This window comes from Hakea prostrata, chromosome 1 (genome assembly GCF_041222555.1).
Source record: "Hakea prostrata isolate BN-2017 chromosome 1, UWA_Hpros_2, whole genome shotgun sequence".
Classification (NCBI taxonomy): Eukaryota; Viridiplantae; Streptophyta; class Magnoliopsida; order Proteales; family Proteaceae; genus Hakea; species Hakea prostrata.
This window is the reverse complement of record NC_142600.1, coordinates 44,476,154-44,491,995: the sequence shown is the minus strand read 5'-3', so window position 1 is coordinate 44,491,995 and position 15,842 is coordinate 44,476,154. Positions and strand designations below refer to the sequence as shown.

Below are 15,842 nucleotides of genomic sequence, written 5' to 3'. Positions count from 1 at the left end.
ACGTTAATTACATGTCCAAGTGTCAAAAGATAATCTCAAAGATAAGTTAGTTACAAGACCAAAGGTTCCATAAATACACCAGGGGAATGGGGCACTAAGCTAGGGTTTCTTCTATACTAATGGTAATCTCCTCAACAGTACGGATGAAGTAAACCCAACGCTGTCGCTCCCGCACAACTGTGGGGCTAACCCTGGTGCGAATAGTAATCCTCCTCGGCTCCAATATACGGATCCTCACCGATGCCACTACCCGGAGGGTAGTATGTGGAATCATAGTCCGCCTCAAAGGAGGCATACTTAACAATAGTAGTAGGACACTATAAATCAAGAAATTTACCCAATCCAATGGTCTAAATAAAAAGCCCCAATTTGAGCTATCAAGTTAAAGTGATAAACATCATGGCATGAGTTGGAATTGATTGCATTGATGAGGAATGGCATGTAATAGTTAGAGGAACTAATAGAAATTCGATTGGAATCATATGGCAATGTTAAACATGAACATAATACATCCTATAACTCAGTTTGGTACCAAATGGCATGATGTTAATAGATAAAACATAGAATACATATGCTAGGAATGAGATAGAAGCATAGCATCAATGAATAGTTAAGGAAATCATGGATTGAACATGAGTAGACACTTGGAGTGGTGGTTGCAAGGTTGCAGCACCATTCCCAATGTCTCATCAGCAAGGTGGCAATAGAAAAGAGTAGAAAATGGTAGGGTAGAGAGTGGAATGATGATTCATACCTTAGTGTGGAAGATGAAGACAAGAATCAATGATAAACAAAGAGTTTTTGATGAGATGCCCTTCACATTAGCCAAGGAGATGCTTTAGGAAGCTCTCCCCACGTTTCCAGGTGAGAAAATGATTGCAATAGGGCTCAAGGCTCGAGGTTATAATAAATAGAAAAGGAATATTCCATGGAATCATTAACTTGGTAGACTGGGACATTTTGGTCGATGGTCCTTGGTCGATGGTATCGACCAAAATGATCGACCAAAATATTTCCAGCAGAAAACTAAGGTTTAGAACAGCAACTTCAAGTAGGGATTTGAAAGGCTATACAAGGTCAAATTGAGTGAGGTTTTCTTCCACAATTCAATCAAGAAGTCTAGTTTCTGGGAATACCTTCGAATTGTGCACAGGAGGTCATTTGGTACATTAACTATATTAATCTTCCCCGATGCGCAGACTTTCCTTAAACACCGACAATGCATTTAAGCAAGGGGTATCATTGTCAATGTCCATGGGCTCAGTCTCCGAATCATGATCATCAATCAGAATGGTCCATAAATCTCTTCTTCCACCGCTTCGGGTCTTCGGACCTGAATACAACAGTTGATCGGGTCAGGGTCAAGGTTAGAATAGAGCTGGATATTACATATGTTGTTCCCAAAATGTTACCAAATTGGAACTTAGTTTAATAATAAAGTTGGGGTGAGAACCAGTTCTACATTTGGCCCAGGTTAATGGTGTCGTGAGAAGCTAATTGTGTCACATCTCCCCAACTGGTACCTTAACTGCAATACCTAGAGGTGTGCTCCATAGCCCTGAAGATTAGTTCTCAACAATCATCCTCCCATATAGCACAATAGTATAACTAAGAGCAAGAGCAAATCACTGTATTAATGTAATTAAAAAGAAATAATCAATGAGCAAATCTCAGAAGGGATCACAAAAGAATAACCGAGTGTGAAAAATGATACCAATGTAATATCAGAGTATAGAGTATAGTGAAAATAAACTCTAAAATCAAATGCGGAAGGTAGATCGAATCTAATGTATTAAAAATAATCGAAGAAGGCTATAAACTAATTTAAAAACTATTCATAATAAGTTTCCTTGTCCATAAGATAATATTTAAATTCGAAGATCTCCGTCTCTTGCACGGGACACTCCAGCTCCAAGATCGGACTAATCCTGGTATGTTTAGTCATCACATGGACATGTTTCACCATGATGTTTAGGATCGCCAAAATCTTGTAGACCATACTGATCACTCGCCGTGGTCTTGGACTCCGGGGTCTCGGCGTCATCTACCCCTACAGCAAAGTCTAAAACGTTGTCCTCGAAGGGTGCACTCAAAAGAACTTAGCAAGTAGTTCAACTATAAATAACCACTACAATCAATATTCAAGTACAAAGCATGATGCAAGATGATATGAGATAATGTGCAAGTATGCTTCTAACTCTAACATGCTGGTCTCTATTGGTAGACTTGCATTAAGATAGAACACCATACTCCTCTGGGCAGTCTCTGTCACTCTCCCTCAACAATCTTTGTATCTTAGGTTCTCTGCCATAGTTGGGTCAGGGCATCCATCTTTGACATTCACCATTGCTAGGGTTTAGGTCACCACTTTCTCACTCCACCATTGATATGAGTATTGGCGCATGTCAGGGTTATACATAGCCCAATGAAAGTCATCTACTAAGTCATATCAGACTCGAGGTCGGATACTTCCTTTCCGTGCCCCAGGTAGTCAGTTCTACTACCTTTCCCCCTATAGTCATCGTATCCTATAGTTCCAACCAACTCAGACTACGGACTCTCAACCCTATTGGTCATCCACATATAATAAATGGGAAGCTCTCATGTCCTCTCTCGGGTTGTCTACCGGTCTTGAGCGCCCATGAGCCTAGACTTATTATGTGCAACCCTACCAATGAATGGCCCTCACAATGTGATTATGTCCTCTCACGGATCAGATACTGGTCTTGAGCACCCATAATCCCCATTGTTGTCACGAGTCACTCAGCCTCAATACCCATGCCGATAGGGTGAAATATGACAAGGTTTCCTAGCCAAACACATCTAGACAAATCATAGGTATGTCATCCAGTAATTATGGGAAGCGTCAAGGGGCACCATAGGAAAGCCTCCCATACCACCTCCACTAATATCCCATGACAGAAATACCAAAAGGACATTTCTCATTCCAGAACCACAACTTAAGCAATCACATTACAATATGATTCCATATATAACATCATATCATAGTCCACTCATATTCCAGTATTCACATTTATACAAACATGAATATCATATTGAAGTTACAGAGGCATATCCATCATGCATAAGTCCTAAAAATAGTAAATAAGGTCATGCTCTCAAAATAGAAAGTAAATCATGCTATTTGTAAGTGAACGTCCTTACCTTAATTTCAATTCAAAATCTTCGAAGAATAGATCAAAGGATAGGTTCAAAGTTGCCAAAGAAACTCTAATCATACAAGTATTAAGTATTAGGAACAAACCCTACAGAATCAAAGATGAAACAACGTCAAAATAGGGCAACCTTGTAAAATCCCTCAAAACCCTAAACTGAAAATTTATGTTGTAGGTCCGAAGACCCAAAGTCAAGGTAGAAGACAGTTGTGAACCCTCTCATTTGAACCCATTAGATCTGACCTAGAACCAATGGAGGTCAATAATGAAGATACTATTATGGAAACCCTAACTGACTTTGATAAAAGATGTAGCTTGAATGATGATGGACTTGGAAGATGGACTTTGAGTACAGTGATGACACCTTCGGAAGGTCCTATAAAGTCGGGTTAATCTCTCTCTTAAGTTGGAAGAGGACCCAAGCAGAGCTTGTGGTTTTCGGAGACCAAAAGGCATTGCCTAGGTCAATTGCCTTGGTCACCCCAAGCGAGCAAAGCTAGTCCAGGGCAGAATTGTCACTTTTTGAAAAATCTGGTTTTCGGAGCCCTATATATACAAACTTCGATCTAATTCAACCCACTTTGCTTCTAAGCTATTGGAGAATGTGAGAAGAACCCTAGATTCCTCTTCAAGGCCAAGGAAGATCCCAAGTATCCGTGAGAGATTCCTCCATTGAATCTTCTTTCGCAAGGTTAGCATTCGCTTCTATTCTCTTTAGATTTATTCTCTCTTCTGATTCAACCCATTATTATGATTGTGAGGAAGGTCTTATACTACTGATGACCTAATTTCTGATCCTCATAGTCTTAGAGTGAATTTCCCATTCACTCTATTCTTTTCGTGGACAACACAGTGTGATTTCGGTATTAAACCTAGTATAATCTTCATGATCTTAATTATACTTGTGTTGTTTAACCTCTAATCTATGCTAGATCTATTCTTAAGAGAATTTCCAACTATGATCTACTATTTCTTTTATCTCTATAATGAATCCTTGTTCATTCTAGTCTATTCGTGAAATCTACAGACTGATTTCGGATTAAGCCTATTATGTGATCCTATAGATTTCTATTCCAATGACCATGCTAGATTCTTAGATCATGCTATATAGTCTTCCTATACTATTTCAGAATTTTCCTATTAATTTCACAGTGTTTTGAACTTGAACGATGAGTTTTCAACCAAAATTGAAGTTTACTATCCATACACCAGGCTTTGTCGCCTAGCTTGGCGACCAAAGGGCACTTGGACAACAGCTTTCTCTATTTTGTCCTCTTTTCATCTCCAATCATTAGGGTTTGTTCCTTATGTTCTATACTTGTTTTATCAGGGTTATTTTGGTGACTTTGGACCTACCCTTTGATCTCTTTTCTTCGGAGATTACAAATCGATTACAAGGTGTGTACGCTCACAATTAACACGGTTACATGCTTTGATATGCTAGAATTCATATGCAAGTGCTAGCTACTGTAATAGTATTTTTTTTCTATAATGTTATACTTCTGTAATTCTAGAATATGTTTCATTATGTAAATTGCATACTTGTATGAATGTGATTGATTCAACTGTGAGTTGGACTTTATTGTGATATTTATGGAATCATGATATGTTGTGATTGCCTAAGTGTGGTTGTGGAATGGGGAACGCCCATTTGGTGTTTCTGTCATTGGACACCAGTGGAGGTGGTATGGGACGCATTCCTATGGTGCCCCTTGGCACTTTCCGTAACTACTGGATATCATACCTAGGACTTGTCTAGATGAATTGGCTAGGAAACCCCGTCATATCCAACCCCATTAGAAAGGGTATTGAGGCCGAGTGACCCGTGGCAGCAAAGGGGATTGTGGGCGCTCAAGACCGGTAACCAACCCGTGAGAGGACGCAATCACATTGTGGGGGCCATTCATTGGTAGGGTCACACATAATAAGCCTGGGCTCATGGGCGCTCAAGACAGGTAACTCACCCGTGAGAGGACATGAGGGCTTCCTGCTTATTATATGTGGATGACCAATAGGGTTAAAAGTTCATAGTTCGAGTTGGTTGGAGACATAGGATACCGTGACGTTAGGGAGGGAGGTACCGAAACGGACGGCCTAGGCACGAAGGGAGGCTATCATACCATAACGGACTGTCTAGTGCACAAAAGGGAGGTATTTGACTCCGAGTTTATGTGACTCAGTAGATGACTATGCATTGGGCTAGGTATAACCCTGACACGCGCCAATACTCATACCAATGGTGGAGTGAGAGTGGTGACCTAAACCCCAGCCATAGAATGTCCGAGATGGATGCCCTGGCCCAATTACTATGGAGAACCCAAGATATTGAGATGGTTGAGGGAAGAGTGACTGAGATTACCCAGAGGAGTATGGTGTTCTATCTTAATGATTGTCTGCCACTAGAGACCATCATATATAAAGTTAGAAGCATACTTGTTCGAGTACACTATTGCACCTTTCAACTGATCGAAGAGATCATCAATCCTGGGCAGCGAATACTTGTTCTTGATGGTCAGCTTGTTTAACTCCTGATAGTCAATGCATAGATGCATGCTACCATCTTTCTTCTTCACTAATAGAACTGGAGCTCCCCAAGGTGATACACTTGTCTGTATAAAACCTTTATCTAAGAACTCATTCATTTGATTTTATAGTTCCTTCAATTTGGTATGGAGCTTTTGATACCGGAGCGGCTCTTGGAATCAACTCTATGGTAAACTCAAGCTCTCTTTTTGGAGGCAAACCTGACAAGTCTTCCAGAAAAACATCCACGAAGTTATTCACCACCTTGACTTCCTCAAGCTTCTTTTCCTTCTTGTTCTCACTTCCAGATGAAGCATTAAGTGACGCACTTTCAACCAATGCATTCACTTGCATCACCGCAGTCAAAGTCTTTCTACTAAGCTGTCCTTGATCACCTTAAAATTCAAAGGCTGAATTTCCATCAATAAGAATTTTTACCCTTCTCAAAGAATAGAGGATAATTGCTTTGTGAGCAGTCAACCAATCCATTCCCAAAATCACATCAAAATCCTTCATATCTACGAGTACCAAATCGGCTTCAAAATTCATTTCACAAACAATGACAGGGCAAGCTTCAACTACTTGATCTAACTGTACTACTGATCTAGTAGGTGTACTAATCATCAAACATCTAGATAAACTCTTTGGTGTCACAGAAGTACTTCTTACAAATGCAAATGATATGAAAGAGTGAGATGCACCAATATTAAATAGTACAAAAGTAGGTACTGAAGCAACAAGTAGCATAGATTGTTACAACATCATGACTCATATCCTGCTCAATCCAAGTAATGCTAAACACTTTTCCTGTAGGAGGGTCTTGTGTAGTCTTAACCACAGTTGTTGCTAGCTAAGCATTTCTTCGAGGGCAAGTGTGGGCAATATGTCCAGTTTGCTTGCAGAAGAAATAGATAGGATCTCTTGGTGTAGTAGTAGTAGTCACTGCCATCGGCGGTCTCTGATTCCAAGGCCTAGGATTAGCATAGACTAGCCTGGAGACTTGAACATTCCTAGCTGGCTTGTTTCCACTATTCGGATTCTGTTGTCCAGTCTGAGCATTCCCAAAACTTTGCCCCACATTCCTAGGCTGAAATGTCGGGTGGGGTATGGTGTAGGTCTAGCAAACTTCTTGCCAGTGCTTTCCACATAGCTATGATTCCTACTTTGCAAGAATCTCTAGAGACGGTAATGCTCCTTCTTTAACTCTTCAACATTCTTTGAATTTTGAACAATCAGTGCATAACTCTCAATTAGCAAAATAGTGAGACATGTCTTGATTGAGGGTCTAAGTTCTTTGAATAACTTTTCGCCTTTGCTCAATCTGCTTTCAGTGACTCAAGAGCGAAGAAAAATAGTTCATCGAACTTCTGCTGATACTCCTTGCACAAGAGCCATGAACTTCGACTCTTTTGCATCCTTCACACACTTAGGAAAATAATTCTTACAAAAAGTGTGAAATCCAGCCCTAACCTTGACTCGGAAACCCTGTTGTTTGTAGGTCCTTTTGATGTTTTTGTCCTTGGACATCAATGGATTATTGGTTGTCATACCTAGGGCTTGTCTAGCAATGTTTTGCTAGGATGTCCCTATTATATCAGACTCGATTCGGAAGGGTATTGAGACCGAGTAACCCGTGGTAGCAATGTGGGTTTGTGGGCACTCAAGACTGGTGAGTTATATCCGTGAGAGGATATGAATCACATTGTGGGGGCCATTCATTGGTAGGGTTGCATTTAGTAGACTTGGGCTCAAGGGCGCTCGAGACCAGTGAGTTATATCCATGAGAGGACATGAGAGCTTCCCGTCTATTATTTTTGGATGGCCAATAGGGTTGATGAGTCCATAGTCCAAGTTGGTTGGAGCCATAGGATACGCTGACTCTAGTGAGAAGGATACCGGAAAGGATCGCTCGAGGCGAGGAATGGACGTATCTAACTCTAACTTGATATAACCAAGTAGATGACTTGCATTTGGTTAGGCTTTATCTTGACATGCACCAACACTTAGACCAATGGTGATGTGAGAGAGCGATGACCTAAACCCCAGCCATGGAATGTCCCGAGGGATGCAGGACCCAATTACCAACAGAGGACCCAAGATACTGGAATGGTTGAGGGAGAGTGACTTGAGACCTACCCAAAGAAGTATGGTGCTATGATTTAAAGCATGTCTGCCAATAGAGACCATCATACATAAATTTAGATTCATACATGCATTGTCTGTCTCATTTCATTTTGCATCATATTTTGTTGTGCCATCATGCTTTATTGATTTATTATGGATATAACTTGCCTTGCTGAGTTCTTTTGAACTCACTCCTTTTTCCAAACATCGTTGTTAGATTATTCTACAGGTACTAACGAGTATGAAGGCCAGTACTACGAAGCGCAAGCCGATGATGCATATTGTCACATCCACCCAGCCGGTACCCTATCTGGCATACCCGAGTGTGTGATCCACAGTCCAAAAGATCTAATATCGAGAAAATCAACCTCCCACATTCACAATAATATAATCAAGAACAAGACTAAATCAAGGTTAACAATATTATTTAAATAATCAAAACAAAGTAACAAAATAATCATCAGAGTGCGAAAATGATACCAATATATTCATATATATATATATATATATATATATATATATATATATATATATATATATATATATATATATATATATATATATATATATATATATATATATATATATATATATATATATAAATCAAAATGTAGAGTGAGGCGGAATCTCACTCCACGAGTACAGCTAAATGTAGATCGAAAGTCAAAAGAAGATTACAACTAGTTCTAAAGACAAGAAAGAAAGATATAATCAAACTAAGCTAGAGTCTATTCTACTTTATAAAGAACGTCTTCATAAACATAGACTTCATCAATCATGCTCAGACGCTCCCACTCCATGGTAGGGCTAATCATGGTATAAAGTATGATCACTCGAGGGATCATCAACGTAATCTTCATAGTTGCCAACACCTTGCGTGTAGTATGCTTCTTCAGCTTGAATTTTCTCATATTGGCCTTCATAGTCACCAATTCCTGTAGAGTAATCTAACAAAAGATATTGTACAAAAGGAGTGAGTTTCAAAAGAAACCCAGTAAGGCAAGTTATTCCATAACAGCAAAAATAACATGATAGCATAAACATAGCATAATGTGATATGAAATGAGACAGACAATGCATGTATGAGTCTAACTCTATGTATGCTGGTCTCTATAGGCAGACATGCTTTAAGTCATAGCACCATACTTCTTTAGGAAGGTCAATCACTCCCCCTCAGCCATCTTGGCATCTTGGGTCTGCCGGTGGTAGTTGGGTCTTGCATCCCTCTTGGACATTCCTTGGTTGGGGGTTTAGGTCACCTCTCTCTCACATCACCATTGGTCTAAGTATTGGCGCATGTCAGGGTAAAGCCTAGCCCAATGCAAGTCTTCTACTTAGTCATATCAACTCGGTCCCAGATACGTCCATTCCTCGCCCCGGGCGATCCTTTCCGGTATCCTTTTCACTAGAGTAAGCATAGTCCCGGACTACGGACTCATCAACCCTATTGGTCATTCACAAATAATAGACGAGAAGCTCTCATGTCCTCTCACGGATATAACTCACTGGTCTTGAGTGCCCATGAGCCCAAGTCTACTATTTGCAACCTTACCAATAAATGGCCTCTCACGAGTATCCACAATGTAACTCATGTTCTCTCACGGGTTGGTTACCGATCTTGAGGGCCCACAAATCCCCATTGCTACCACGGGTCGTTTGGTCTCAATACCCTTCTGAATTGGGTCTAATATAACAAGGTATTCCTAGCTAAACACCGCTAGATAAGCCCTATGTATAACAATCAATAATCTGGGAAAGTGTCGAAAGGCACCATCAGAAATATCTCATACTATTCCCACTGATGTCTAAGGACAAAAATGTCAAAAGGACACTTCCCAATCCCAAATCATACCTATTCAATCACATTCCCAATTCAGTCACAACATACATAACCAATATCTTATCATATAGAAAGATACATATAAACATGATCAATCGCATATGTATATGACAATAATAAGTATTCATAATAAAAAGAAATACATTAACATGTTACTATTGTACTTGAAATACTTACAGCAGTAATATAAATATAAGAAAATACAATTATAGTAGTGAATCTAAGAAATTCCCAAAATAAAAACTAAGATTCACGCAATCTATGTTTAAAATAACCTCGTGGGAACTTAAGTTTAGGAGTGTCAATGTATCATTCTTTTGAACTCTAAAGAAAAAGAAATGCACAAACAAATTAAATATTGTGTGAACATGGGTTAAAGCTTGCTTTTCAACATGATTTATGTTTAATTATAAAAATAATTTTAATCTCTTGACCCAAAATTTAGATGCATGATTAATTAAAAAAAAAATCATTCTAAGTTTAAGTTTGAAAGTTTTGAAATCAAGATCCATGCGTTCCTTGCTTACTGTAAGCAAGTCTATGGCACACACAGTATCTGTCTCCTTTGTAACTTGTGGGCCTATGTATAGGCCGGAATCTGAAATGTTTCCTTGGCCTTTCGATGCAAAAGGAAATATTTATATTCTGGGAATTACAAATAAAAGCATGATCAAGTAAATGAGTGAAGAAACCAAATTGAATTAAAAATAAAGTACTCACTTCTAAAAAGATATATTTTAAATAATAAATAAATTATTCGTTTAAGAATGTTGTCAAGAATTTGAATCTCTTTAGGATCTGTGAAAAATAATATGAATCTGATCGAAACCTCATTGCTGTAAGAATGGAGCCTACACTCCATGTGGGGTCGGGTCTGTCCCCATCGGCCATCCCCCAACCCCCAAGTGGATATTGAATGGGAACTAGGACTAATTCAACAATGGAAAGACGCTGTGGTAAGTATAAATAAAATCTCATTTCTTTCTATGAATTTAATCCCCCCTTCAACTCTTCCAACCAAGAATTCTGCCATCATTTTCTTCTTCTCTGGTTCTATTCGATATCTTCTGTGCAATACCTTCTGTTTCGCTTTGCAAAGCTGAAGGTGAAAGAAGGAAAGAAAGCATGGCAGGTGGAGTTATTATCTCCGCCCCTGGGGCGGGCAAGAACTACTCTGGTAGGCTCACCCCATACGTGATCTTGGCTTGTATCATTGGATCTTCTGGTGGTCTGATTTTTGGTTATGATATCGGTATTTCCGGTAAGAACAGATCATCTTCCTGTACTTTCAGTGCCGTTGATATATTATTTTTTGGATTGTTTTGTTTAATCCATGGAAGCTATGATGGTTTTTAGGTGGAGTGACATCTATGAATTCATTTCTGAGCCAGTTCTTCCCTACTGTTTACACTCAAGAGACGAGCGATACTTCCACAAATCAGTACTGCAAATTTGACAGTCAGATTCTAACCTTGTTTACATCCTCTCTCTACCTCGCTGCTCTGGTATCTTCCCTGTTCGCTTCCACCATTACCAGGAAGTTTGGGAGGAGGATATCTATATTCTTTGGAGGTGCGATTTTCTTTGCTGGTGCTGCTATCAATGCTGGTGCTCAGAATATTGCTATGCTTATCGTTGGAAGAATCCTACTGGGGTTCGGTGTTGGATTTGGTAATCAGGTGAGTAGAGTTTGACTTCTTTGCCCGTAGAAGCTTTAGTTTTTCTGTTGGTATCTCATGGTTTCATGCGTGTTGTAGCTTTAGTTGTCTTTTATTTATTTATTTATTTATAATTATTATAATTTTTTGGAACGTAGGCCAGTTCACATACCCCTTAAATTCATTTTCAGGGAGTAGCCTTTTACATATAATTTAAATATAAGACAAGGGTTCGCCCTGACTCTAAGGGAGCTTTAGCTTGTTTAATTCTTTCTATTGGTTTCTTTCTGCCTTTTATGTGTCGGTATCGCATGATTCCATCAGTGTGGAGCAATCATTTTGCCTCATTGGCATCTCAGGAATTGGACGGAGAACAGTCCACCCCAATTTTCACTATGGTTTGATAGATCCTGTGTCGTGAATTGGGGTCATCTACCATCAATCCTTTCCTGATCTTCTCCACTACATATTCAGAAGGGAGTAAACCACTTCTGAATAGTGATAAAACAGATGTCCCTAAATATATAATGCTAAAGAATCCAGGGAGAATTATCCATAGAGAAATGGAAATTTTGACTCTTCACATATACATTTAGCTAGTGTGAAAGCTTAAGGGTTAAAAAGGATCTCATGTATTTATGGTGTGATTTTTTCAGTAACATCACCTTTCGTCATTTTGCAATTATAAAACAAAATAATATATACAAATTGCTTTCATTTTATCTGGCATTTACTATGCTGCTCTTCCCTTGGTTTGACTTCTTGAGAAGATTCGAATTCATATTTAGATTTTTCTTCGATCATGATTGATTGAAATATTTGACCAAAAAATATATCGCTGGATACACAACACACACTTGATGTGAGACTAAATCCACTCGTTGGATGTATAATTACTTTTGCATGCAATTGAAAACAAAACAACATAAATTGCACATTATATTAATGTTTAGAGAAATTATATATGCCTATGAAACTAATGTGTTGAAATATTTTACTTAGGATAATTTTCCTTTTGGCAAAAGCATAGCTTGGGGAGGGTGGGGGAGCAATCTTCTTATGAAGATTCCATGTAAGCGTTCATCCATCAGGCACTTTCAACGAGCGCTTGGATTATAATATTTTTAAGCCAGCCTAATCAATATGATTCATCAATCAAATGTAACCCTGAGTAATTCAATGATTGAAAATTCATAGAAGACATGAGGCGCTCATTAAGAGCTGGCTGATGGATGGCTGCTCACTTAGACTAAAGGATTTAAGGCTGCTTGAAGTCTCAAGCGATCAATTTTTATTGAATTAGCTTAAGATAAATAACTCTTGTTTTTTTCATTGCAGTCAGTGCCACTGTACCTCTCGGAGATGGCTCCTTACAAGTATCGTGGTGCTCTAAACATGGTTTTCCAACTCATGACTACTTTGGGAATCCTTGCTGCCAACATTATCAACTACTTCACGGTTCAGATTGCTGGTGGTTGGGGCTGGCGTGTGAGCTTAGGTGGTGCTTGTGTCCCTGCTGCCATTATGACTATCGGAGCCATTTTCCTCCCTGACACCCCAAACTCCCTCATTGAGCGAAGCTTGAAAGACGAAGCCAAAGAGAAACTCCAACGCATTCGTGGTACCCAAGACGTGGAACAAGAGTTTGAAGATATGATAGCAGCTAGTGAGGCATCAAAGAAGGTTGAGTATCCATGGAGAAACATCTTGCAGCGCAAATACAGACCTCACCTTACCATGGCCCTCTGCATTCCCTTCTTCCAACAGTTAACTGGCATTAACGTCATCATGTTCTATGCTCCAGTCCTTTTCAAGACTATTGGTTTCGCTTCCGATGCATCACTTATGTCCGCGGTAATCACCGGTGTCGTCAATGTCGTTGCCACTCTCATCTCCATTGCATTGTGTGATAACTGGGGTAGAAGAAAGCTATTCCTCGAGGGTGGAATCCAAATGTTCATCTCCCAGGTAAATTTTCAGATATAATTTATTTATTTATTTGTTATTCTTTTTTGGTAAATGATCATTTGTAGGACGAAGAAAAAATATGACGCAAAAATTATATTTTGCAGCGCATGATACCTTCTGCCACACCTCCTGTCCTAAATAATTTTAAGATAGAAAAACTCCTTCTGAGCAAGGTTCGACAGGTCGGCCCATGTCGCCGTGTCGGACCCTGGCGACATGTCACCAAAAGTCGCCCGATTTTTTAAAACTTAAATGTTAATTTTTTTAAACCTAAATACTAAAACCGTCTTCAGTTCAGTCTTTTACAGTTCCACGGTTTATCTGCAAGACTACAACTCTCTCCTTTAAGGGTTAATCGCCGTCAGGATATCTTCCTTCTCCTCCGGTGGCAACTTTCTCTACTTCTCAGGGATACTCGCTGTCAGCCATCCAAACCACTTGATCTCCTCCTTCTCCTCCGGTGGCAAATTTCTCTCCTTACCAGGGATACTTGCCGTCAGCCATCCCAAAACACTCGATCTCCTCCTCCTCCGGTGGCTGGTTTTTCGAGGTTGTCTTGGCGGTAGATGGTGGCGTTGTGATCGTCACCTGGGGTTTCACTTTTTGGGATTGGATCTGGAATGGGAGAGGACCTAGATGGAGAGTCAGGGTTTTTGCATTTTTTTTTCAAAGCCGTGGAGGGGTTTGGGTTGGGGTGGAAGCCATCCATGGCTTCGGTCTAAGAAGAATTCTAGTTTGATCAGGGGGCTGAAGCACGCAATGAACCCTCCTGTCTGTCTGTGTGCCTCTCCCTCCCTCTCTTGACCTCTGCAATATCACCGCTGGTGGTTGTCAAACGATTGGTGGATCGACATAGGTCAAGTTTTTGACTGTCGGCGATATATCGCCAGAAATCGGAGATATATCGTCGACTTAATGTTAAGTCGGTGTTGCTAGGGGGTATCGTATCACCCCCCAGCGACACCTCGAAATTTTGCCCCGTGTCAGCGATGAGGTACCATGCTTCTGAGCTAATGATCTATATAAGTTTGTGTGCATCCCACTGTTTTCTCTCTCCATGGAGAGTCTGTCAATTTTTATCATTGCTTCAAAAGTAATCTCCGTACACCAATTGTTTGAGATCTTTTTTCTTTCAAATAGATTTCAAATATCCTTATATACAATTCTTATGTTTATTTCAACCCTTACAGATCATTGTGGCAATTCTAATTGCTGTGGCACTTGGATCGACTGGGCAAGCTACTATTTCCCAGGGATACGCCATTGCTTTGGTGTTCTTCATCTGTGTCTATGTGTCGGCCTTCGCGTGGTCATGGGGTCCATTGGGATGGCTGGTGCCAAGTGAGATATTCCCATTGGAGATAAGATCAGCTGCACAGAGTTTAAATGTAGCAGTGAACATGGTGTTCACCTTCATCATAGCGCAGGTGTTCTTGACAATGCTTTGCCACATGAAGTATGGTCTCTTCATCTTCTTCGCTGCTTGGGTGTTAATAATGACCCTCTTCATCTACTTCTTGTTGCCTGAGACGAAGGGGGTTCCCATTGAAGAGATGTCAAGGGTGTGGAAGAAACACTGGTACTGGGGCCAATACATTCCTGATGAAGATGTAATAGGAGGTATCGAGTTGGAGTCCGGTGACACGGTAAAGACAGTGGATTGATTTTTATTTTCTACAGCTTAAGTACATAAAATCCCAGAATGAAATGCCTTGTATAGTAATCTGTTACCTTAAAAACAAAAGTTCCTTCAGATGATCAACAAGGACTGTGGATGAAAGAAAACAAAACGAAATTATTGTGAGGAGATGTAATCCGTTATTCAATAATTGTTATGTACATCAGAGTATAAATATATATACATTACATAGGTTACACGTGGCTAAATCTGCTTTAGGCTATCATCCCCTTCAAACTTGGTCAAGTTTGGCGCAAATTCCTTTAGGGCCTGTTTGGTTACGCGAATCCAGAGATTTGAAATCTCTGGATTCACAAATGGGAGATTTTTACCTGTTTGGTTGTGTGAATCTCTAGATTCATGAAATCTAGAGATTCACATTTTTACACTAAAAACGTGAATCTGTAGATTTATGGGTATGAGGTGAAATCCAGAGATTTCACCCATACTATCAAAGCGTTAAAGATTTGAACCATAATTCAATAAATATTTTTTTAGAATAAATCTAGAAATTTCATTCCAAAAATTCAAACTAACCAAACAGTTAATTTTACAAACCATGACTCTAGAGATTTGAAGTCTGTAGATTTGAAATCTCTAAATTTTTGAAATCTACAGACTCAAGTAACCAAACAGGCCCTTAAATTCCTCACGGCATAAGGGCTCTGTGAGCATATCAGCCAACTGATGTTGAGATGACACATAAGGGTGTAACCGAATGGCCAACAGCCACTTCCTTCTATAAGAAGTGATAATCAAACTCTATATGTTTAGTGCGGGTATTGAACACCAGGTTGACTGTCATGTGAAGCGTACTAACATTATCACAATATAAAATGGCAGGCTGAGGCTAAAGCACTCCTATGTCTCGAAGT

At 39.6% G+C, this 15,842-nt stretch overlaps 1 protein-coding gene across 1 annotated transcript; it reads left to right on the top strand.

The window, feature by feature from the left end:
- Positions 1-10,676: 10,676 nt before the first annotated feature.
- On the top strand, positions 10,677-15,166 carry LOC149029023 (sugar carrier protein C-like). The gene is made up of 4 exons (XM_089149705.1): positions 10,677-10,924; positions 11,020-11,342; positions 12,660-13,289; positions 14,480-15,166. The coding sequence occupies exons 1-4, from the start codon at positions 10,789-10,791 to the stop codon at positions 14,951-14,953; spliced, it is 1,563 nt and encodes a 520-aa protein (XP_089005831.1). The 5' UTR covers positions 10,677-10,788; the 3' UTR covers positions 14,954-15,166.
- Positions 15,167-15,842: the final 676 nt, after the last annotated feature.